The sequence below is a fragment of the Pholcus phalangioides genome, unplaced genomic scaffold, assembly GCF_987345545.1.
Source record: "Pholcus phalangioides strain wild (caught in Gottingen) unplaced genomic scaffold, Ppha-v1.0 ptg000015l_1, whole genome shotgun sequence".
NCBI classification, from domain to species: Eukaryota; Metazoa; Arthropoda; class Arachnida; order Araneae; family Pholcidae; genus Pholcus; species Pholcus phalangioides.
In genome coordinates, this window is record NW_028301608.1 from 90,160,339 (window position 1) to 90,187,244 (window position 26,906).

The 26,906-nt window shown below is 32.5% G+C and overlaps 1 protein-coding gene across 1 annotated transcript in view; it reads right to left on the minus strand.

Moving 5' to 3' along the window:
- Positions 1 to 785: 785 nt before the first annotated feature.
- aux (cyclin-G-associated kinase) overlaps positions 786 to 26,906 on the minus strand; it is a 51,122-nt gene continuing 25,001 nt past the window's right edge. Inside the window, exons 14-25 of the mRNA XM_089244743.1 lie at positions 24,551 to 24,664; positions 24,021 to 24,101; positions 21,693 to 21,810; positions 20,542 to 20,621; positions 16,867 to 17,051; positions 16,527 to 16,651; positions 13,485 to 13,982; positions 11,745 to 12,003; positions 9,213 to 9,512; positions 7,886 to 8,037; positions 7,465 to 7,638; positions 786 to 5,733 (exon numbers count right to left, since the gene is read on the minus strand). Coding sequence (XP_089100869.1) covers positions 5,638 to 5,733; positions 7,465 to 7,638; positions 7,886 to 8,037; positions 9,213 to 9,512; positions 11,745 to 12,003; positions 13,485 to 13,982; positions 16,527 to 16,651; positions 16,867 to 17,051; positions 20,542 to 20,621; positions 21,693 to 21,810; positions 24,021 to 24,101; positions 24,551 to 24,664 — 2,182 coding nt within the window. The 3' untranslated portion in view covers positions 786 to 5,637. The remainder of the gene's footprint in view (positions 5,734 to 7,464; positions 7,639 to 7,885; positions 8,038 to 9,212; positions 9,513 to 11,744; positions 12,004 to 13,484; positions 13,983 to 16,526; positions 16,652 to 16,866; positions 17,052 to 20,541; positions 20,622 to 21,692; positions 21,811 to 24,020; positions 24,102 to 24,550; positions 24,665 to 26,906) is intronic.

Here is a 26,906-nt window from a genome sequence, read left to right on the forward strand (position 1 = left end):
GTGCATTTTAGAGAAAAAAAAAATTCATATATTTTCATGCAAAACGAATAGCTTGCAGATATTTACAATAGAAAATGATTCAAACTTTTTAATCCGTTTCTTTTGAGTCTCTAAGCTCATCGTAATGCATCAGATCTTCATAGGGGAAGTGGCATCTTCATTTTATCCTCATCTCGGCTGTGATTACCATTGTCACTTTCAAAGAGAATATCATCTTAAGTTCCGTCCATTGCATTGCTGATGCAACACTTTTTGAAGGATTGACGGAAACATAATTCCACGCCTCATGTACCCATTGGCATACTAGGCTAATGTCAAGTTTTTTCAAGGCACCACTTTTTTTGTGTTTTCTTTATCATTGGAACTCATCCATTCGATCCGGAAATTCCTCAAATAGTCTTTGAGAACTTTGATGCTCACATCTAAAGACTGTACAATCGACGTTAGCCTGCCTGGTATCAAAGCCAATGTTGTTTTCGATTTCTTTGCATCGGCTTTGACATTATTGGTTCTGTGGGGTTTGAACATATCCCATACCAATAATGCTGGTTTCTTGAACACTGCTACAAAAATGACTACTGATTGCAGGGGGTAGATATTTTCTCATCAAAAACTGACCAGAATATAAGCCGACCCCTCCCCCCTCCCACATGAGGAACGAATTTTTCCACAAAAAAACTCGGCTTATACACGAGTATATACGGTATATTCATTTGATTGTTTTATTGCACTGAAAAATTATTAAAAATAACTTTTATGTTTTTCTATTTTCCGGTTTATGAATTTATTTTTAATGCCAAAACCCTGTAAGTTCCAGATTATCTGAGATAGGTTTGTTTCCCATTAGCTCGATAACGCCAGACAATAATGAAATTGAGTCTAACATGAAAATATACAATTCCAAAGGGTTTTCATCTGCTGCACAGGAATATAAACATGAAAAAAGTTGTATTGTCTCTGTTTTAGAAAATATTACCATGTTAAATGTTACAAAAAGTGCTTCACGGTACCTTTACATTCATATTATATGCCATTGAAAGCTATATGATGGTATTTTCCCTCAAAATTTGCATATGTGGATTATAGACAGGAAATTACAGCACTGTGATACCTCGGCTAATGAAGGTAATTTGTTACAGAATCATTCATTAGCCAAAATGTGATCCCCCTATAGGTTTTTTCGAAGATTTCTATAAATCATCAAGAAGCACTGTGAAAAATACAAATACTGACTGTAAGTCTGAGATAAACAACTTCACAATCAAATGGAGAATTTAAAGGAAGATAAAAAAGCATATTTTCATCTCTCCCTCATACACTATACACACTAAGCAGTCGAGTCTGTATGCCAGTGATAAAAAGTGTGAGGTGGTGTGCAATGAGATGTAGTTGGGAAATCTCTCTCCAACACGCATGAAAAAGATAAGAATGTCCACAGACTGTTCAGTTAGTAATATAACAATCTTACCATAAGCTAAAAAAAAAAAAAGACATTTTCTTTTAAAACATGCATTTTTGCTTAGCATAATTATGCATTGTGAATGGCCCAAAATCCTTCTGACAGAGGAAAGCACTTCTGAGGTGGCATTACATTGATCTGGCTAAAATTATAGCCACTCATTGAATTCATTTTGATAGACACGGAAATTTAGCTCATGAGGCATCCGTTTTACATTAGCACATGCATCCATATAAATTAAAATATTCATTAGGCTGAATCCGTATTCTTTAACCAATGCAGAAAAACCTTGAAAAAATCTTCCTTAACTCAAAAAATTTGTAAGCCGAGGTACCACTGTATTAAGATTTGGAGGGGGGGGGGGGGGTATTTCATGAAACACAGCACTGTATAATATAATCTTGTGACTTCATGTGATTGCTTTTCAATAAGATGGAATAATTTTATATTTGCAACCATTTTATTTCTATACACATGCTTTTTTTTGTTTAAATTAGGACACCATCTAGGCAATACAGTAATGTACATTATGTAGTCATTCTCATATATTTATATATATAACACAATTTTTTATCTCGCTCTGTGTGGAACAGATAAACTCTTTTAAACCTTAAGCCTCATTTTTTTTGTCCAGACTTGTACGAAATAACTTTATATAAATTATAACATCAAAAACAAAATCAGTTAGCAAATATAAAATTAAAAAGATCCTTCCACGCACTAACACACATTATGAAACGTATGGAATGACATTAAATCACATATTCCTTCAGCGAAAATTTCAGCAATTATACTGCTGTGCTGAAGGAGGAAGAAGAAAAAGAACAATGTACATTCATGATAAACTTTTAGAAAAAAATAATAATAAACACCGAAAGTGAAACATCTAAATTCAATATTTACATGGAACAACAACGAAAAAAATTCAACATGCACCGTACACAATCAAAGCGAAAAAACCTGGTAATTTCACATGAAAACACACTGTATAAAGGTGAATTATGTATCATCATGTAAATATTTTCATGTTTACACCCTGTAAAGGAAGGAATATAGAGGAAAAACAATGAATTTTACTCTCAGATTATTCAAAGGACAAAAAATGCTGTTACTAAACAGTTCATTATTGAAACAAATTGAGAAGTTATGTTTTGTGTGTCTGCACACTATGATTGAATAACAATCCAGGAAATTGTTTTTGATTCTTTAACAGTTTCCAATCGCAAACTTTTACAAATGATTGTTTGTGTAACACATTCTACATAACAAACTGAACCTTGATGTTATTGTATTGCTATATATTACGACATTCACAAACATTAACGATATGTATCAAACATATAAGATCATTCACAGCAATAATTCCAGAAAATTCTGTAATAACAAAGATGTTTCAGCACTTACATTCACAAACAATTATCATCTAAAATCTTTCCATGAAAAATAAGAGAAATCAATTCAAAACTTCACATAATTAACTCGACAATATCTGTTCAGGAATGCTGCATGAGACTCTACATTTCTAATAATAATAAGTACACGACTGATATTCAGAACTACACAAATTCTTTCCTACTTTGCAACTGAACTGAATTAATAAAAGTTCTACAAAGGATATTAGAATGGCGGTAATACTGGCCTTATCACTTGTATAAAATAAACAAGTACTAGTACTTGTACTGAGTTGCTATATACATAACCGATGAAAAATTCATGCACGAAGTAATTAGCACCATCTTTAACAATATTAATCTAAAAATGTAAGACACACATTACAGAAAAAAATCATTATATTAGCAATCCTAATATCACTGTAAACAATGAAATTTAAACGGCAAATGCTCTCAAATTTCACCATTCAGCCTCAAGTATGAGTTAATTATTGAAAAGCCATAAAAAAAGTTAAAAGATAATGCATAAATATATTTTAATTTCATCAGGAAGTATCAATTATAATTTTCTTACAAAATAGACTTACATCAACTTAAGCCTATTAATTTATAAAAATAAAATAATTCACAATAATTCACTTATCAACCAACTAACTTTGATATTTGATATTATGTGATAAATTTTTTTGAATAAGTTGACGTCTCACTTAAAAAACAAAAATCCATACACTGATTTATGCTAGTGAAAAAATACTTTTTCTTAAACAGGTTAACAGCAAAGATAATTTATAGAGTTTTACGAGATTGATGATGCTTAAAAGAATCTATAAATTTTCTTTTGACAAAAGAAAAGCAAATCAAAAATATCAAATGCACATGTTTAAGTGTGTAGAAAACTTTGTGTAGTCAGAATTACACTTTTTTTTCTCATATCCCCAGATCCATGAAATAATGTACAACTAATAATCTAACCTGCATTTATTACCAAAAAAAAAACAAAATCAATATAATCATACCTATTTTGAACTTCTAAAAAATATATAAAAGATAAATTAATTTAAGATTACATAAAATGAATGCAACTCTAATTCATAGCTATTTGAGATCGGCCAGCGTTCCACTTCACAACTAGGTGCTAGAGTCAAACTATGTAGTTATACAAACTTCTCTTGGGAAACACAGTGACTACTACATTACACACATTGCATTGGATTTTGCACTTGTAATATAGCTCATCTTAAAATAAAAATAGGTGCTCGTTTGATGATTCTACATACTAATCCTGAAGGACAAGAGCATCTAACAGCTAGACATCTGTGGTTACACAAAGATATGCATATATGATTACACATGAATGCTCAATCAAATACACAGAAATTTAAAAAAAAATAAAAAAAACCCCAATAAATAAGTACACATAATAGGTGTTATATCATTGTCTGAAAGTAATTAGCATAATAGTGAGGATTTCATGTGATCTATAGAATCCTCAATAAGAACTTGTTTGAATGAACATGAATTTACGATGAATATCTCTATACATGGTTTGATATTTGCATGACTAAACTGATCAATTTTTAGTTAAGGCTACAATCAATAGGAAACAAACTAATATATTTATATATTTATCTAGAATCAAAAACATAATTCTAAACCAAAATTATCTACAAACTTATGATTTTTAATGAATAAGCAATTATATATTGATGTTTCTACTGACAAAACCACATTTTCAATTTACATATAAAGCTAAATGCTTAAAGTAAACCACACAAATATTGAAATAAACCATCTTCAGAATTTACCCCCGATATATACAGTATACTAGTACAATATTAAGTGTTAAGTGAATTTTTAGCATCCTTCAAAAAAAACAAAAAAAAAACTAAAAATTAACACAATAATTAATGAAGAAATATTTTTTCTAAATTTTCCAGAAAGTGATTCAAATTAAAACCATAATTTGTAGAGAATGATAATACAAAAATCTTAACACAACTATAAAATGCAATCATGTGTAAATATTTAATGTTATTCATATTTTGATGCTGGGGGAATTACCTGAATTAAAAAGTGTTATTGTCTTAAAATGTTTAAAAAAACAAAATCTTAAGAAAATAAAAAACAATCATTACAGAAGATAAAATTTTGGAAATAAAGCAACACAGGTGAATCCTCAAACAACTTTAAATATTTGCAAGCAAAGCAAGACTAATTGTCTGGTTTATAATCAGATGCTCTTACCAAAATGATATCAGATATTTGATTCAAAAAAAAAAATTGTAATCAACGAGTGTGCAATAACAAATAGTTATTTTTTCTTTACATAACAAACATTTAAGAAAATCACTAGGATGCTTCAAAGTTCTCAAATGCTTCAACGCCTCCGCTTAATACTTTTTCAATAACTATAAATAAAGGTGAAACAAATTCTTCTGGACACATCTAAAGTAATTTAATTGATTTAAGGCCACACAATATCAACATGTGAATGTGATACTGACAATCTAAACTCAAAAAAAGAAGTACAATGTATACCATAAATATTTTTTGTTTTTAGCTGAATTTCTTTCCATTCTAACACAGAGATACACTATGATGATGTACAGATCCAAAAATAATATACACACACACATGGTGATAAATATTTCTACACATACACACAATATTTACAGCTATATAAGAGACCTTGAAATAAGAAATACATCAAGATCAATAAATTTCCTTTTTTCCTTAATCCTCCGGATCTTATAGATTAAATTTAAAAAAAAAAATGAACATGACTAGCTAGACAATATTTGGCTGCTTTTCAAATTCACTCCAGGCATCATTCAATTCCATGAATATCAGTTTGGAAAAATTCTCATTGGCAGTTCCTACTTGCTGCAAAATAATAGGAAATCAGAATTTCAGTATAAACATTTCAGCACATACCCAAACTCCAGCTTTTAATAAATAAGAAATCAAAAATAATAATTTAAAAAAATAAAACATCAATTTAAAGCACAACAGCCATCAATTTGAATCTTCACACATAAAAGAAAATTTTTGCACTTTGTGTACGAATTAGAAGTTTATTTTCAAAAGGGAACATAAAGCAATTTTCCTACTTGAGTTTGAAGAATTTTTCGAAACTGCACAATTTCGGTAGTGCTTTGAAAGTCACATAGAATGATCAAGTTTCTAGGAAAACAACAGGTGGCACAAAAATTTTAAATTTTTTAGACTTAAACACCAGTTCCAATTTTGATCAAAAGGTAACATTTATATTGATTCTCTTTCAAAACCGAACATTTACAAAATTTGAATGTAGATAATGACTAGAATGTTGTTCAAGAAACACAGTATTTAAATATTCTTCTACCACTCCAGTACACTACCTGTGTGTTGGGCTATTTTCCACTTTTGTAAAGCAGTCCTTTCCAGAGGAATATGTTTTTTACTTCTAACTGCAAATTTAGCAAAAGTGGACACGTTCCCTTTTTGAAAATAAGCTCCTCAAACAATGATGTGGTGCAAAATTTTGATAAATGTATTAATTTCAGGTCAAAGTAAAAAAAAAAAAAGTGAAAGATTTATCAAAACAGTATTTAAAGAAATAGTAAGGCACATTTTGAAGACAAGTAACACTATGATTTTCATACTGGTCTCTGTGTTTTGACATCTTTAGAACATAGTAGAGTAAGAACAAAGAAACAATTATATCAAATAAAATTAAATAAAATTACTTACTATTGTTACTATGTACAGGACACATATCTTTATCCACATGGACTAGCAGGAAAAATTTTTAAACATATTCTCCTCTAAAGCATGTCTGAGGCTGCGGTTATAGTGAGCAAAGAGATACGAGTTCCAAAAATTGTGACTGGGATGAAAAAAATGCTCAGGGGCCGACGAAGAGACGCCCGCACATATTAAAAGATGAAAAGGAGGGAGAAAACGGCTGGAGTGGTTCTGAAATGTAAGGGTGTGATGATGTCTCAGCAGAAGAGAGAGAGAAAAGGGAAAGAAATGGACCAACCAGCAGATAGTGAAAATCCCCCACTTTGATGTGAAAACAAACACTGTTGTTCAAATCCTGCAACTCATTGAGTGCCTCTTCCTCTTGAGCATGTGAGGTGTAGAATAAAACAATACAATTGTTTTCATTGTTAGTCCACGATTATACCCTCACATACCTCATGGTTGCCTCACTATGTGTTTGGCCTTACTGTTTGTTTGACTTAAAACCAGGAAAAGTTCATTTCTTTAAGCAGTATTTAACTGCTTTCTGAATAAGCAATAAGTGTTTGAAATATCAAATATTAGTTCACTTGACTGCCTATATAATAGCTATATAAAGTCTAAGGGGCAGAACTCAAATTTCTTTGATGCATTGACTATCCCAAAGGTCCTTCCACGATTGGCTTTTATCTAGTGTTCATTGCTTGAGGCTCGCAATTAAACATTTCATGACGTCATATTGATGAGATCATTTCATACATATTGATGGGAAATATCAGTATACCAGGCGGATACAGAAGCACCTTAACAATTTGCAATATCTTACCCACTGATACTTTATAACTAATGAAATGAATTTCAAAAGCTGAAATATATATCTATATATACCTTGTCAGGATGAACAGCTAAGCAAGCTTTCCTATAAAACTTTTTAACATCTGCAGGAGATATTAATTGATGCATTCCAACCTCATTCCACTTTGCTCCTTCCCACAATACTGTGTGCAATGAACAAAGCAAGGCTCTGATGTTTCTCTCCTTATGGTCTATCCAGTCGAGAATCTAAAGTGAAAGGCAATGTTAGAAAAGATTTTTTAAAAAATAGGAAAAGTGTAGTTCAACCACGATGAGAAAGGCTGTGTGTACTTAAAAAAAAAAATGATTCAAAAATATAACTTTAATAACAAAAGCTTATAGAGCCATTATTTTACAGAACTAGCTCAATGAGAGAATGGCAACTACTCAGAATGAGTTTTTATAACAAATGCATGAAATTAAAATTAATAACAAAGTGATGGATAAAACTCACTTTCAATTTTTCTGGATCCATTTCTTTAGCCATTTCTTCTCTTCGCATGGCAGCTATTGTTTTGGGACCATCATCTTTTTTAGAAAACTGTGCGAAGCCTTGTTGTCCAATCAGATCTTCAAATGCATCACCAGCAAGCCTTGGTTTTGGGGCTGTAATAAATTATGCATTATCTATTATTTAAAAGGAAGTTTTCCAATCATAGTATAGTGAAACCTCATTACAAAGATATTCGATATAATGACAGATCCCTCTAAAACAGTGTTTCCCAACGGGAGCAATGGAAAGGTACGGGTGGGGGGAAGGGAAGGAAGAAGCTATGCATATCACATAGAATCCTATGGGTTAGCTTGTGTTGGGGGAGAGAAAAAAATTTCTGAAGAAGGGGCGAACAAAATAGACAAATTGAACAAAAAAGTTGGGAAACACTGCTACAAAAATATTTTTTCAAATCCTATTTTGAATTGTTTATAATGCCAAACTCCTCGAGATATTCCTTTACAATGATAGATCCCTCTATGACAATATTTGTTAATGATATTTCAATACTGCTATATATATATATATATATAACAATATTTTTTATATTTCACTCAAAGTAGCCTTCAATATATTTTTTAATTCCTCACTAGTTTTTGTTCCTTCGAGTACGTTCATTAACATAGGTATTTTGGACAGGGCTGCTTTAAAAGCATCATGGGCCCTACTAGGTATATTCTAGAAAATTTGAACCAAATCTCATTTTTGTGAAGCCCCTCTTCTCTTGAGGCAATTGGGCCATGCGTGGGTGGGGCCCATGCATTAAGACGGCACTGATTTTGGATTATCTCCCCTAAGAAAGTACTAATGAAATACTTTCATGAAGCTACTTTCTGTGTATTACACAAGAGTATTGTGTAGGAAACTACTTTACAGGCTGAAACAACCAACTGTGAATATTATTTATCAACTAATCAATTAGAATTTTTATGCTGCAAATTAATACTTTCAAATGCATTTTATTGTTGAGCTAACTACAAAAATTCAGATGGGATGCCAACAGCATAAATTTGGTAGCACCTGATGATAATATAAGCCACCTCTTGATATAACAATAACCCCTCAACAAGAATATATTTGCTTTGTACGCAGAGTATTATCATATGGAGGTTTCACTTGATGTTTAATACAGTATAAGAGCATATAGGAGTAAAAATAAATCTTTTAATCAATGGGACAATAAATTGAATTTAAAAAAATGATTGCAGATTTTTGCTTTTTTTATAGTAACAACTACCGACAGAAGAAGAAAAAATCAAGAAAATATTTTATTTATTCAGAAACTTACCACCACCCCCTCTGTTTCCACGTTCATCTCGCTCACCGAAAACACTGGAAAAATGGCTACGGCTATAATCGGGTTTACCACCTGGAGCTGCATTCGATGTTGCACCAGCATTAGCTGTAGATGGCTGCTGACCAGGTGCCCCTTGATTCTGCCACGTTGAAGCAGATGTTCCACCATAGGACTGAGGTCTGGGAAAATTCTGAGGACTTGTATTTAAAAATGCTGGCTGTGCATCACTGGATGGTTGCTTTGTGTCTTTCTGTTCTTTTGATTTATTGTTGCTAAAAGATGACAGATTACCTGTAGCACGAAGAATACATGTGTTAGGATATGCACCACGCAAAACATGTGACAATAAGTAAATTAATGAAATCTATAATTAGGATGTTTGTATATTATTTCCTACTTTCCACTATATTTAATATACAGGGTGCATAGCAAACAAGGTGTATGACACTTTAATGGTGAATTGTTAATGGTGATCCTAGAGGCACTTTCAACTAGAAAGAGTTTCCAAATAATGTGCAGTACTCCCCATATGCCATTAGAAAAATTAACTTTGATATAGTCTCTGTGTGCCCCAAAACCTAATTAGAAAGTTGTTGCCCTGTCTCTCCTGATGCCAACTAAAAACATTTCATTTCTCTTAGTGCAATATTCTCTAAAGATATTTAAGTTTTAAAAACTGAGGAAAATTCGGAGGGGGGGGGGTGCATTAAAATAAATATGGGTAAAATGGTTTTTCGCATTCCGAGCAGTTTTTTCCCCAACTATTCCTCTTTTTTCTCTTTCCAAATTCAAATATCTCAGTAATTGCATATATCTCTCATATTGCACTAAGAAACGTGGGATTTTTTTTAGTTGGCATCAAGAGAGACAGGGCAACAACTTTCTAATTGGATTTTGGGGCACACTGGGACTGTATAAAAAGTTAATTTTTTTATTTTAATAAATATACAACCCCTTGCAACATGGGTAACATATCTGAGTACTGCATGCTATTTGGAAACTTTTTCTAATTGGAAGTGCCTCTAGGATAAACTGCTCGCCAGTAAAATGGCATAAGCTTTGTTTGCTATGCACCCTGTATAAAGAAATTGAAACACAGCTTAATTAAATGTATTTCTGCTGAGATGATCAGAAATAAAATATATGACAATAAAGATATATAGTCTTATTTTCAGTAAAATTTTTAACCTAACAACCTCACACTCCCCAAAGCAGAGTATGCTCAAATCTGTGACGTATGTCACAGAACAATCAGTGCTACTGCAGACTAATCTGAAAGAATTTAAAAAAAGTGTAGAAAACACTATCATTAATTTTTACAGCAGAACTTTCAGTCAGCAGAGGGCTCATTGCAAAACAATGAAAAACCATCCTGTTTTAGGGCTCACACAGAACAATTTAGACAGAATGAAGAATTATTTGCACAGTAAAATTAAAATACATTAGGGCCCTAATTATTCAAGCTAATGCAGACTGGACGTAACTCTGCTGATAAAAATTTTTATAATGTAGACCTTATTAGACATTTCAAGGTCAAATAAAATAATGTTGTAAATGCTGGGAAATAATGTTAGCATGAAGATTACTTCATAAATTACCGTACAATGCAAGAAATATTAAATGAGTACATTATAAAGTTACATTGGGAAAATTGTTGTATTGTACTTATAATCTAAAACATTTCCACGATTACTTTAAATACTTGGAAGAAAAAGAAAAAGAGAAAAAAAAACAGGTCATTTGAACCATTCTCAACCTCCATATAAATGTTAGTCTCACTACATGCCAGTGTTGATAAAAATCGTGATTAAAAAGAAAAGTCAAATAAATCAGATATTTTTACTCAAACCTTACAGCAGCAATCCTGAGATATCTCATCAACCCCAATCAATTAACTGCCAGTAGGCAGAGCCAGCTTTTGTTCAAAGTTAGATAACGGGAAGAGAGAGACTGTGTTTTCCCCCTTTCTTTCAGCACAGTAAAGAAATATATGCTCAGTATGAACACTTTGAATGAACAAAAGTGCTCATTAAGGGTTATGAAAAAATTTTCTATGTTGTAGCATAATCAAAAAAGCAGATGAAAAAAATTGTGAGTTTTTATTACTTTGAAAAGAAACATATCTTGTTTCCCAACTGCAATAATTATCCCCTCTTCCTCAAAGCCTATAGTAAATTCCATTCCAGACATAGAACTCTGTCAATACAGGTGATTTAACAGAAAATTGTGATTTAAATGAAGCTGATTTACATTGAGATACCGTTACGTGCTGCAGTTGAAATTTTTTTTAACACAAAGCATTTTACACATGATTTTACTGCGTGTATTTTTTTTAAATCAGTACATGAAAAATATAACAGCAACACATAACTTGGTGAATAGGGACTTGGATAAAACCAAAGGTCCTACAGTAGTGAAAATTTTCAGGTCTCCAATGTGAGTACAAAAATAAAACATGATTCATGATGAGCTAAAGTTTTAAAAAAATAAAAAAAATAATAAAGTAGATTTATATGTGCTTACCCAAATCAGCAAATGGATCTGATTTCGCTAATGCTTCAAGATTTGGAGTTGAGGCATTGCGAGGAATGCTACCAGGAGTGAGACGTGTGATAGGATAGCCTGGGGCTCCTTGGCTGGTGCCACTCGTGGAAGCAGCAGATGTGCCATTGTTCTGATAGACTGAATCCCAACTGCCCAGAAGAGAAAATTCTGAGTTGGAACCAGCTGCCGCTGCACTCATATTGTAAGCTGATGCACTTGAGCTCATACCAGGTTTATGCTAGGGGGAAAAATTAAGAGAGACAACCACCAATTTTATTTCAATACATAGTTGATCTTTAATTCAATCTGTTGTTCCCAAAATAAAAATATTTCCTTGATTTACAATAAAACTAAATAATCTGAGAGAGCTTTTGTCCAAATCTACTAATACAGTCAAATCTTGATAAGCCAAACTCCAATAGCTTCAATATCTGTTTAAGTCAAAGTTTTCATTTGGTCCCAGAATTTTTTCAGTATTTTAGTGATTTTGTTTTTTTCTTTAAGTAAAGTTTAAGGGTATGAGAGAAATTTAAAAAATAGCATTTAGCAATACAGTTTAGCATTTAGCAATACAGTTTAGCATTTAGCAATACAGTTTAGCATTTATAGAACTTAGCAATACAGTTTAGCAATTATAGAACTTAGCAATACAGTTTAGCATTTAGCAATACAGTTTAGCATTTATAGAACTTAGCAATACAGTTTAGCAATTATAGAACTTAGCAATAATAGAATTTAGCATTTAGCAATACAGTTTAGATCATTTGATCATTTTTGTTGCACCGCAGTCATTTTCTGCACACCAGAACTAATTAGACCGGGACCTACAATTTATTGCCGATTCCAAATGGCAGCCTTTTTTTATACTCAATGAGAGGTTGGTGCACTAACCCCTCGATGTGGTGCTCCTTGCGGTAGCAATCTTTTTTTGTGGTCAGGTTGGCATTTCTGCTGTACCTCTGTGTCAGGAAAGTTTCTGACAAAAATGAACCGGATATCGAACAAACAATGGGGCGCGGTAGCCCGGTCAATAAGATACTCGCCTAAAGTACAAAGGATGTTTAGAGGTGTCATGAGTTCGATACCCGGTTCGTCCTTGTCAGAAAACTTTCCTGACACAGGGGAACAACAAAAAACTGTGACTTGACCGCAGCAAAAAATTGCTACCACAGGGAGTCCCCCATCGAGGAGTTAGTGCACCAACTTCTCGATGAGTATCAAAAAACAAGCCTGCCGTTCGGAATCGGGAATAAATTGTAGGTCCCGGTCTAATTAGCTCTCGCGCGCAGAAAATGGCCGTAGTGTGACAAAAATGATTAAACAAACAACACCTCTAAACATCCTGTTAATTTAGGCAAGTATCTTATTGACCTGGGTTACCGTGCCTAATACAGTTTAACATTTAGCAGATTCATTTTTCAGCTTGCAAAAAAAAGTGTTTATTTTTGAATGTTCCCATTCAATAATTAAATATGAATAGAATAATTTTCCCCTCAAATTCCTTCATTCCTAATAGTTTGACATGTTTTATTAATACGATATGTGTAAATAGCATGATTATTTTCATAAATATTTTACTTTCTCTCACTGAAATCAGGTTTTCTGAACTGACAATAACTCAAAATTTTGTGTCAGCCGCTGCACATTTGACTTATCAAGATTTGACTGTATAATGCTCTCAGATTACATGATATTTCTAGATTGATAACATCAACTCACCTGTGGAGTACTATTTGCACTGCAACTTGTTTTCAAATTGTCGAAACCAGCATTAGCAGCGCCAGTTCCAAACACATCAAAAAAGTCGTTAGTCGAAGCTTTTGGTTTGAAATCCGATGTAGCTCCATTTTGCAACACGGAAAATGGGTCATTGAATGAGCTCGCTGGAATGTTTGATGCTGGAACACTATCAAAAGGGTTAAATTCCTGATTTCCAGAATTAGTGACATTGTTGATCAGAGGTGTTGGCTTCGAATTACATAGGAGATCAAAATTACTTGGATTTGAGTTATTTACTTCGTCGTCAATGTCCAATAGGTTTACAGTGGGTTGACTATTGCCACCAGAGACGTTTGGAGTAGGAGGAGCACAGGGATTGCTCAGATTCAATAGATCTGCTTCTGCTGGAGTTGGGGGTTGGTCTTTAACAAGATCATCTATAGTACTTGGTGTAGGAGTTGGACTGATGGAATCACTCTCAGACTCATTCCCTGCAAGCTGAAGAGTGCAAAAAAATTTGGTTTTAAAATTATTATAATTTTAATGACATTTTCAAAACTTTTCATTCTATGAAAACTTTCCTTATATCAGTTATTTCACATACAAAATGATATTCCTTGGGATAAGAGAAATGGAACTTATGTTTTTTATAAACATGATTAAAGACTCTTTCATCTTTCACACTGATGCAGCATACACTGTAGGGGTTTTTTTTGGCAAAAATTTAATCATGGCATGCAACACAACTTTTTATGCATTCCAAATGCCAAATTGTTTCATCTAAATTTCCATAAATGTAATATAACATCTCCTTAAATTTTCACATCAAAACTGGAAAATTTATCTGGACATTATCTAGAATTTCTGTTGCCTTTGCCAGTTGGGTGCAAAGTACCTAACATTTAAGGTTTTTCAACCTTATTATCCTGTGTCACACTTAAACTTACAGTTGAACTTCCACGGCACGCTTCAATTGAGATTTTAAGTAAAATTTTTCAATTATTTAATTATTAACAGTAATTATTAATAACAAAGCACACAATTCATTGCTATTTATAATAAAAAAGTAATTTAATATCCTGCAACAAAACTTAATTAGATATCTGCGCTTGAAAAAATTTTAAAACTTTTGGACATGAACACTCTTAGTTTCTTCCAAAGATTTTATGATCGGTTCTCATTTTTAATATTATTCATTATAGAAAAACTGGTTTCCCACAAATGTGATGTTAAGAACAGAATTATTGCTCTTCTTGTAACACTTCAAAATATGTCATTAATCGATTCTCAAGTTCAATTTTATTACTCACCAAATTAAATCAAAATTTGATATTCATTTTTTGATGGTTTAATTGTGATTTTTTGCCATTTCTCTAAAAATTTATTTTTACTGTTACCTCTTTCATCTGTAATATTTAATTGGGCTGACACTCGCATCTGTCAAACAAGTGGTTTCACACTTTTAAACTCATGAAGCCCTTTTTTAAGAAAAAAAAAAAATGCTACAGTGGAGCCTTTTAGACATCTTTTTTTTTAATTTGGTACCTAAATCAACTCTGACTTCATTTCACTGGAATGGTCACAAAGCACTCTGGGCTCCTCGAAACACAGGTTGTAAACCACTGCTTTAGACACTGAAATTTCTCACCCAATCCGGAGAAACAACTCATATATGCCAGCTGCAGGTGCATAAAAATATTTTTAAAAAATTTTATGCAATAAATCAAACTTTTGAAAAATTTGTACAATAAGGAACTCATCGACTTTACACTTCTGTAGTTCAAACGTTTCTCTATTCTATTTTCTCTACTTTAACTCTTTCTCTGCAACAAATTTAATAGTATCATCTAGAACTTGTTTTTGAATTCAAGTACTTTTGACACCTTTTTATAAAAAACAGTTGCGTAAAAACATTCTTCAGATTTTTTTTCACTTTCATTATTACGATGTACATTTTTCTGTTGGGCATTCAACTTTGAGCTTCTTCAAAAAGAAATTTAATTTTGTCTGAAATTTTTTGTGGTATACTTATGGTCCTCACAGCACACCAGTTGAAAAATTCTGATTTAGAGAATATATATAACAAGCAAAATAGAAAGTAATATTTTGTTAGACTATTTGATTTCTTTAGTACAGCAGCACTCAGCACTTTTTAAGCTGTAACAGATCATTCTTGCAGAGCATGAAGAAATAAATTTTCGATTTCTTTGCATTATGATAAGGAAATAGAATGCTCGGTTTCATTCTTAAAAAGATCTTTCTTGTTCTCCCAGTCATTCTTTCACTGTTCCAAGGCTTAGTTCATCCTGGACTAGAGTATGCCGTAAGGTTTTGGAGACCTTATACCTACAGAGGGACACAGACTTGGTTGAGGGGGTGCAGAAAAGAGCTATGCATGTCCTTGTTGGCACACAAGGCTTGAGCTATGAAGAAAAACTTGATTTCTTGAATATGTATACATTAAAGGAATGCAGGTGTGTGGGGGGGGGGGGGGGATGATCAAAGTGTTTAAAATTTTCAATGGGATCGATAGGATAGACCATGGGTAATTAATACACTGTCAATCAACTGCTTCTATAAGCGGACACCAGTATTGTTTAGTAAGGGGCAATTCCAGGTTGTGGTGTTGCAGGGAGTTTTTCCTCTAATAGGGTTGTTAATAAATGGTATAGCTGACCTCCAAGGGTTATGAATTCTAACATAATTGACACATTTAAAAAGAAGTATGATAAACACATTGGAATAAATCAAGAAACTATCCATCCATCAGACAACCATAATCTTTTTTATAGGAAGTGCATTATATGGTATTACTTATTAGTTTTCCCTTCATGATACATTATTAGGCAGTGCATTATATGGTATTACTTATTAGTTTTTCCTTCGTGGTACATGCTTTTATATATTGGGTTGTTGGATTTTGGTTATATTTGACATCCTTATTTTTATGAGTATCTTTTTTTCAGCCACCTCTTTGGGCAATTTGCCAGTTGTGGCCTTTGTGTATGTATTTGTACAAATAATATTGAAAGAAAGACTCACAAATGTAGCTTGACTGGAATCGGCATCATTCTCTTGCCAGCTCAATGATGATGTCAGATCACTTTTTGCTGTCTTTTCATTTACATTCAGAGTATTGCTGCTCATTTGAGGTTTAACAAAATGGGCTGCATACAAATTATGAGAACACAAAATTTATTAGAGAAGCACAATACAAAAAATTTTATAAAATTATTCTATGTAGTTTTAAAAGAGTCTATTTGATTAAAGCTTGACAGATCTAAAGGGTATAAACACATAGTTCAAAAAGTTCAAAACGTAACTGACATAGTAGTTTGAAAGCATATCAATTTCATCACAGAACCACCAAAATGTTACTTACACAAGCATTCTTCCAACTCCTCATCTGATGTGAAGAGAAGGTGAGGATCTAGTTGAATCTGTGATATTTCGCCCCAGACAGCTGGATGACCAACAGATGTTGCAGTATCTGGTACACTAACTTGAAGATTAACAGAAAATCCATCAGGATACCTATCTAATTCCTCTATGCCATCAAGCTCTCTCCTGACACAAACAATGGACAAAATGAATAATTATGTATCTTGCGTACTTAATTGAGGAATGCAACTTTCAATTTTTATTTTATAAGCAGATTCATTTTATGTTAAAAAGGAAAAGTTTAATGAAGTACACCTACTTTCTAACATATAAGATGCCTGGGCATATGGGACTTTATTTAAAAAAATTAACTTCTATCTGTGGACATGTTTTATAATCAATTATATACTAAGTACCATCACATAAGTAACACAAATTTATCTATATATATGCAATAACTTGTCTTGACTGACTGATTCATCATTGAAAAGCCAAAACTACTGAAGCTAGGAATACACAATTTGATCAATAGTTTCATTTTATGATGTAAAGACTCACACAGAAGTGGATTTTTCAAAATTCAACCCCTAAGGGGGAAATAAAGGGATTTAAAGGCTATATAGAGAAATCACACCAAGCTAAAACTGCTGAAACAATAAATATGATTTCAGTCAACACTTTAATTTTATTATTTAAAGACTCGGTAAAAAGTTGTTTTTTTAAATTTGACCCCCTAAAGTAATCATAAGTGGGGTTCAAAGGTTATATAGAGAAATCACGCTGAGCCAAAATTGCTGAAACTATAAATATGAAATTTGGTCAGTAGTTTATTTTGTAATGTAGAGATATAGACTGACTACAAAATTCAACATCTAAGCAGTGAAGGTTTCATGGAGGCGTTGTAATTATGTGGGCCAATCATCGTTGAGCCCAAACTGCTGAAGCTATAAATAGGAAATTTTATCAGCATTATATTTTATAATATAGAGACTCACTAAGATGGGATTTCTGAAAATTCAATCCCCAAGAAGGATGTCATGAGGGGGTTCAAACGTTACATGGGGAAAATCATCGCCGAACAATTTTCACCTTATCAAATCTGCACGAGCGAAGCCAGGGGTAACAACTAGTCAGATATAATTTCAAAATGACAAGTATATCTCAGATATAATTTTAAAATGACAAGTATATCTCATACATCAGCAAATACTATAGTGTTTTATATATTAAATAAAATCATATTATATACATGTATGAATGAATAATAGGACCACCAGACTTATCTCTTTGCCCAGATCTTTTCCAGCCTAGCATAATGGCAAAGTGTAGAACAATGTTTGTGTACCTAACAGTCTGAGTGCATATCTAGTGTTGTGTCTGATTTTTCAGTGCTGTCATCTATATTTCACATTGTGAGTGAGAAATGCAATGATTAAATATTTCTACTATTGTAGGCCCGTTGCTCTCTATGGCGAGACTTTTTAACCGGGGGGGGGGGGATAGGCCCACATTTACACCTTATTCCCTATTGCAAATACAAATTTCTGGGAAGAGTAGGTAACTCAAAGACAAATCGGAATGATATAGCAATTGTAGGGTTGGAAATTTTTTCCTGTCATAGTGGGACACACCAGAAGTGAAAGGACACCACATAAGTCAGGGCTGAAAAAATCCCAGAAGCCAGGCCACCATGGCGACTACAAAAGCAGTATTACTGCCTACAATTTTATATGCATCACTGCTAAAATAAAGTGTATGACACAAAATTTTTTGTGTGGTAATAATTTCGTAATAATGTGTCTTCCAACATGACAGGGTCATAAATTCCCAGAAAAGTAAAAAAAAAACAAAAAAAAAGCATTATTTAGGATTTTTTTCGGGGGGGGGGGGGGGGAAAGGGGATATGCTAAGCTCCTAAGAAATTTGGCTAGCACCTAAATTTTTTTTGATTTGTCCAGTCCTGATGTAAGTGAATATGCATTTTAAAAATAAATTTACACCAACAAAGTATCAGAGGTAAAAAAAAAAGTATTTCAAGTTTGTATGTAATATGAGGGGCCTACCAGTTGCTGATATTGCGATGGGAAGTCCCGCGGATCGCCGGATGGGAACTTTGCAGGGGATTGCCACCAAACTCAGTGAAATTGTGATAAGAGATGTGCAATATAAAATTAAATTTTAAACATTTTTGCAAATATAATTATGCATGGAAATACAATGTTTTACCTTCATGCCATCGGTGGTTAACATACTTCATGAGATTTTCAATGTGCAATAAGCTCAGTATTGAAGGCCCGGGCCAAGTCTCAATGCTTACAATTTGTGTGTTGTCAATTTTCATATGTCAAAGTTATGTAATAGTATTCCATATAAATATGCAAATGAGATATTGTTTGTTAAAAGGTTTATGTTAATTTCAGTACCATTAATCCTCAGTGTTGATTTGTCATCCATTATCATATGACAAAGTGTTCCCCATATATACCAGCAGCGTGATGAGTATCGACACCCATTTTATTCCTGCATTCATTTTCATCTTAGTTGAATGCTGAGGCGTATCATCCGGCTCCATGTGAAGGGTTGCTCTCCTTCTGGTGTCATGAGTTGATGATCTATGTATGAGTTTCTTGCTGCCATGCAGTCATCATCTCTTCAGATCATCTCTTCAATCGTCCGTTCGTCTGCATGTGAAAATGCAAGGAGACGCCCCCTCTCATAAAGGATGGAATATTGCTGACCCACTTTGTGACTTATCTGCGTGGACTCGCTAGTGCAAATTCTTGCTGAACTTATGCCATCAAGTGGTGATCCAGATTCTTGGACTGCTCTTCTATTGTAGAAGATGTGAGAACTTTGATAGCAAAGTATTGAAGGGTGCCCTGTCGGACCAACTCGGGTGAGAACATTTCAATAACATTCTGTGATATTTTCTAATGTTAATGCTTTAAAAAATTTTGTTAGTCACTTTCTTAGTTCTAAAAAACATTTTAATGTATTGTTAATAAATGATTTAAGTGGAAAAAACCTTGTCTTTCATTGTTGTCATCCGTTTTAATCAATGTTGGAAAACACTAAAAGTAATCTGGGTATGCAAACAAAATGTTGCACATGCATGAGCAAATCTCTGGCACATAGAATTCTGAATATTCAGGAAGATTTCAAGCATGTTTCAAGCATCCCTGAAATGCATGCAACCAGTTCCTCAGCACTGCCAATGGGGGGGGGGGGTATACCAGGGTTTTCATATTTATGGAAGCCCCAACAGAATTAATCAAGGTGTGGTCGATGCGGTGATTGTGCTAGCCAATGAACCAAATGCTCGAAACTCCAGAGCCTGCACAATCCCATTTACCACATTAAGAAAACATATTTGACCTGCATTGCTATGTAATTATGATTTGTCCTTGAATCACTCACTTCTTTATGAAAGTTTAGACATGTGGTAGTGAATCAACCTGTATATATAAACAAGGTAAGGTGGCTTAGAATATTTCTAAGCTTAACTTTGAGTATGTTGTACAATGAGACACACCTAAAAAGTATGATACAGGCAATCATAAGGACATACACAAACTCTTTATTTGAATGCCGTATGAGTGAGAAAGAATATTAAAAAACACTGTGGAAATATAATATTAAAAAAACATTGAATATTTAAAATTGAAGAAAATCATACCTAGTATAATTTACCATTCTAGTATTTTTCGGAATGAATCCAGTGTTCAGTTGCAGTTGAAATATTTTGATTGCTGTGACCTGACAGAAAAAATAATACAATTATCACCACCACGAAATTTCAGAATACAATATTAAAACATCAATATCACTAGTTTAAAAGATATCCTAGAAATATGAATGTCATCTATTTGATATTCATAAAAACATACAAATGACTATACAAACATACTGCAGGTTCAATATTACTGTATATCTTTTAACATTTGTTTATTGAAAGTATACTAACTACATGAAAATACTAATCAGACACAACTGAAAGTAAAAGTCAACTCAAGCTAATACACATGTATAAGCAGTGATGCATAGTTATCATGCCCTAGAAAATCAGTAGAGTGTGACCGTTCAAAAGTAGCAGTAGCGTGTGTTGTCACAAGATGCAGAGAGATTTTATTAAAAAAAAAATAATAATATTGTTAACATTAATTTCCTTAAAAAACACCACCTTGTCAACTTTAGATGAATAAAAGCTTATGCATATACATAGACAAATACAGTGTTTTTTATGGAAGGGTTAAATTGAAATCTTTCAAATAATTCTGACATTTTTTAGTAAAAATCTGATAATGATGGTTCTTTCTATCTAGTCTAAAGCTCACTACATATATGCCACAGAGACTAAAGCTGACCTAAACAGTAATTTTTTCACTTAAGCTTTAATGTTTTCTTGGTGTTGATGTTTCTGTTACAAGCAATTATGATTTATTTTTCTGGGCAGATATCACCAAAAAATTAGCAGCAGTAGCTGTGCTTTCCTGCACTTGAGATCTACTACAATCGGAACCTAAGATGATGTCAACTCCTCTTCAAATAAAAAAAAATCTTCAAAAGATTATAAATGATTTTCCTCTGATTTAAAGGCATGATTTTTTGTTATTGCAATAAATTTTAATGATTAAAAAATTAAGTATGAGCTTATATTTCATGAGTAAAGGGACAATCACTATGCTATAGTGATAAATAGGCAGATAATGCAACTGTGAAAGATTTTCACCCAACTAAAAATTAATACTTTCTTCAATAGCCAGGGCTTTTCTATCGAGAAATTATATAGAGAACCTGTTTGTTTTATATTGTGTACATAACACTCACCCTTCCCTGAACTTTTCCACCAAATGTTGATCTGGCGTGATAAACAGCAACGCAGATATCTCCTACAACTGTACATCGAAGAGGAATAGTAATTTCAGAGTCAGAAGTATTGAAATGCCTAGAAGACCACAATATGTAATCAGATATCAAGATCATTATTTTACTAAAATTTGAAAAAAATATAAAAATGGACTTTTCTTCTAAGAAACTTAAAAATAAAAACTGGAAATCAGAAAGTTCTAATTAAGAGCCACAAAAGAGATAGTTTGCAGTGACACAGAGATGTAACATTGTCGAGAATAATTTTAGGAGAATATTTATGATATTCTTTGGAGAATGACTACTATTTTAAATAACTCGAGAAAATGTTCTTATTATTCTTGATAAGACAAGTAATTTATAAGTAGTATAAATTACTTAGTAATTTATACTACTTATAAAATTACTTATAAAACTACTCCAGTAATCCTTTCAGACTCCAGTAAGTCCTTCCAGAGAATATTCTCAGGAATATTTATAATAAAATACATATTATAATAAATAAATAAATAAATATATATATAAAACTTCAAAACATTCTCACCAAGGAGAATATTCTCTGGAAGGACTAATATAAAAAACTTAAGAATAATTCTTATTATTTTTAATAAAAATATTTTTCTCTAGTAATTTATATAACAGTTGTCCTTCCATAGAATATGCTCGAAGATATTAATATATATATATATATATAATATTATATTATAATATAAATAATTTCTATTATTCTCAAACTTGAGTGTATTCTCTGGAAGGACTCCTATTAAAAATAACTTTAAGAAGTTAATAAGAGAATAATAATTTATATTTTTGATAAGACTATTCTCTAGTAGTATTCTCTAGAGTGCTGTTGTGGTGGATTGGTAAGACATGAAGTCGGAGATGGGAAGGGTTCACGTTACATGGGTTCAACCCACCCACAGGAACACCACAAACTTTTTGGTCACAATTCTGTTGAAACATGTGGCACTTAAATTGCATTTTGAAATCAATTTCTCGTTCTTAAATATTGCATAGAAACATGGATGAAGCTTAATTACACCTGAATAATTATTTAAGGGAAAACTTATATATACCTATGAGGTCTGTATGAATTAGGCTCGAAGTTTGTTTGGCCCATTGGGGATCCCTGAACCCCCTTCAAAATGTCATATTTTTTATAATGAAGTGGGCTTTCTTCCGGTTTTCAGCGGGTGCAAATGGGGGGGGGGGGGTTCCATTGAAAGGTGCTTTGCAGAGCGTTTGGGATTGTCAGTGTTGAAACTGTACTTTCTTATTTTAGAAATATATAACATTCATATTTGTTATGGGCATCTTTTTCTCAGCCACCTCGTTGGACATTTTGCTTGTTGTGGCATTGTATTTGTATTAGTAATTTATAATATAGTAGTCCTTCCAGAGAATATTCTTTCTTTCCCATCAAGACGGGAAAATGCAAGTTTTGTAGCTTACAATATTAACAATTATTATTTTACACTTCACTCATAGTTTGAAAAATATGTGGTAGATGGAAGCACTAAAACAAGCATTACAAAGAAACAAGCTTCGTGTTAGGTTCACAACACAGACATGCACATCCCAACATGTACCAATTCGTTAGAAATTCCGCAGAAGAATATGCACGAGGTACATGTATGGCTTAGTAATAGTAGCCTACAATATTAAACTTTAAAAGCAAGAAAATGAAACCTGCATTGCTGAACTGCACAATTTGCAAATAAATAGGAGTGATAAAAAATTTAAGTGTAGCCTATAAAGAAAATAACACAGTTCTGTATCTGCTTAGAATAAAGGTGATTATAATAATAGCTTCCCTTGCCAATCAACTTTGTTTCAATTTGTTCCTTTGAACTTATTTCAGAAAATTTATCTAATTTTAAAAAGAAATTTTTTAGTCTTTAAAGGTTTTTAAAATCTTAATAACAAAAACTTTTGAAACCGCTAACTATGACCGAGAATATTCTCAGAATTTCTATTTGCAACTAAAAGTTGCCATTATGAGAATCATTATGTTCTTTTAAATGTTTCCGGAAATGAAAACTGAATTATATTTCTAATATAAACAAAATTAATATTTTTTAATTATTTAAAAGAAAGATGAATATTCTCGAAATTATTCTCTAATTTTTACGACCAGGAGAATATTGTAGTTCTCCGAGAATATTCTCACCTCACATCTCTAGTAGTGAGGGTTACCTGTTTGAAGCTTTAAATAAAAATACTCTTGGATCAATAATAGACAAATCGTTTCTGGATAAAAAATTAGATTTCATGTATAAATATACTAACTTGATTCTTTCATACTCTTGGGATGTGGTAAATACTCTTTGTTCACCAATATAAACTTCTACAAATGGTCTACACCCATCTCTAAAAATCAAATAAACATAAATTTATCTTACGATAAGATTTAAACTGATACGCAAAACTAATTGAAATAAATAATTTATAAATTGGATGAATGTGTAAAAGCATTAAAGAAAATGTATATCCATTGTTCACACACAATTGACTGGAGCAAAATTTCAATGGATTTGTTCTCTGTAGAGCAGAATTTAAAAAGTTATTGCGTAGAAATTTTTTAACGCTTTGAAATAGCAAAAAATAAAATAAATAAAAATAACAATAAATCTATATTTCACTTAAGGAATTTTTTTTAATGCAAAAAGCTTCAAATCGTGATAAGAAATTTAATTCATTAAAAACAAAGAATAGAAAAAACCCATCTGGGAGCAGAATAAGAATAAACTACATATAGATTGAAAATGAAGAAAAAAAATAAATTTGAGATTATTTAATTTGAAAAAAAAAATCCAAACCTTAATTTTGTGAATAACGGAACTGGTTTCACAGTAATGGAATGAAGTGCTATTGGACTGTCATGAGGATATATTGGTTTATCGGATACTATATTTCCAATGTACTGAAGGTACCTGTAATAAGTTAAACGTGAATATACACACACACAGAAGCATAAAATAAAATGTGTATGAATTCATTTAATATATAATAAAATTTATATTTTATAATTTAGCTTCTATTACAGAAAAAAAAAAAATAAGTTCTTTTTTTTTAAAGAAAAGAAAAATTCATGAACCAGAAGTTCTTGAACTGGAATGGTTTTTGTTATGCTTGTCAATACTTATTTTTCAACATAAATAGCAATAAAAATGTTTTCCAACTGACTTGATATTGCTGACAACCCTCCCTATAAAATGAAGGTCAATTAATTCACTGTGGCCTCTAAAAAATCATAAGGGATGGGGACTCAATAGCAGGACCCATTATTTCTTCTCCCATTATAAATTTCATATAAAGGATGCCCATGGGAAAAAAAATTGGCCCGGGGTCCCTTCAAGGATGCAAGTCCTAGGAATGGGTTATGAAATCCAAACACTGGAAAATTTTTCATACTTCAGATATTTATGGAAATGAACCAATAAATTACAATTTAGCAACACATCCAAAGGAATAATCTCATGGAAATTCTGTAAAAAAAATATAACAATGATATGTAATATTATATAATATTGTTATATATGTAAATGTAACAATATGCCATTCATGACAATGCAATAGAGATGCTATTTGGAAGAATATGTACACGTGTGAATTTTACACTCATCTAATGTGTCACCTAGTGAAAGAGAGTGGCATAATTTTGCACAGCAAGTGCAAGATGGGATGGGCCGGCTTATACAGGGTGGTTAACTATCAACCCCTCCCAATATTTACACACAATTCCTTGAGAAAAACTAATATGGAAAAGTGTTTTTCTAACAGTCAGTCATGTGCCAAACACAGAGAACAAAAGTAAATTTCTCTGTCAGCAGCTGGTTGTCAATTCTTGAAAATTTAACTACTACTTTACCACAACCAACTCCAGTCATATATCGCCATATGGAAATTTCCAACGAGTAGAGTTAGGTGGGAAATGAAGGTGCCATCTCTCGGTGGTCGCTCCAGGCTCGGTAGGTAAAGAACTTGTTCCTGATGTTCTTGCCCAGATTCAAACCTGTGAACCTTGATGGTAACCTTCGTAGTGGAAGATGAGCATCAGAACACTGTGCCACTCGAGCGGGTTGAAAATTGACTGAAATATTCAATCCAGTTAGAAGCCAAGTTTGGACTTGTTTCACAATTGGCACTCTTTCACTCCATGTAGTGTGATATTATAACCCTGTCATTATGTGTAGCTTACATGCAATTATGTATTAGCTTGTCCACTATGTTGGTAAATTTATCACCAGATTTGTAGTGTTAATCAAATGAGACCTATTTGAAAATGTAACTAAACCAACACTTTTTTGCCAAAATGTGGTAATTTGTTCTATTTTACAGATAAGTGAAATCATTTGGGGGAAGGTGCATACATTGTGTTTACTGTGTGATCATTTTTTCCCACCGTATTTCGAATTTAATCACACGTTGGTCAATAAAACAGGTAAATATGTTTTCAGCAATTTTAAACTTCTTCAAACTGTTACACATAAAAAGCTTCAATGAAGGGTGTAAAAATGGTAGCTTCTTGACAAAGGTATGGAAACAGTCAAATAATAACAAAGATTCAATCCAAAATTTCTAATCAAACTAATTATTTTATGAACTGACATATTCAATATAATTAGTGGTTTCATATTTTTTCTATTGGATATTCATTGAGTCATATTTTCACACCAATTTATACATAATCTTTTTGCAACAAAGATTTCTGATTTCCTTGTGACTGCAATTGATATTTACCATGGTGGAATGTTAATAGATATACTTTACCTTATCATAAGAAATATTTTTTGACACAACTTCAAAATTAATTTGAGCTTAGATCATTTTCATTCTGGGGTATATTTATAAGGAGGCTGTTGTCCCAGGCCCCTATTAGCAAGCACAGACTTAAGGCTTCGCTGTCCTAGGCACCAGGGCTGTAACTAGAATTTTTGCCTACCCTGCAACTTCAAAATTCGACAATTTTATGGGTTTGTTTCCATCTAAAATGGCTGCTCTCTAAATTTTGATGCCCGAGGCAGTTGCCCCCCAGTTCTGGCCCTGCTAGGCACTACTAACTTTGTCGCCTTTTTGAGATGCTCTTATATTTCATTTCTTAATTTTTTCCCCATGGAAAATCATGCCCCTCACCTTTCCCCCAACTCTCAATTTTCACAATGAAAGCTGTAT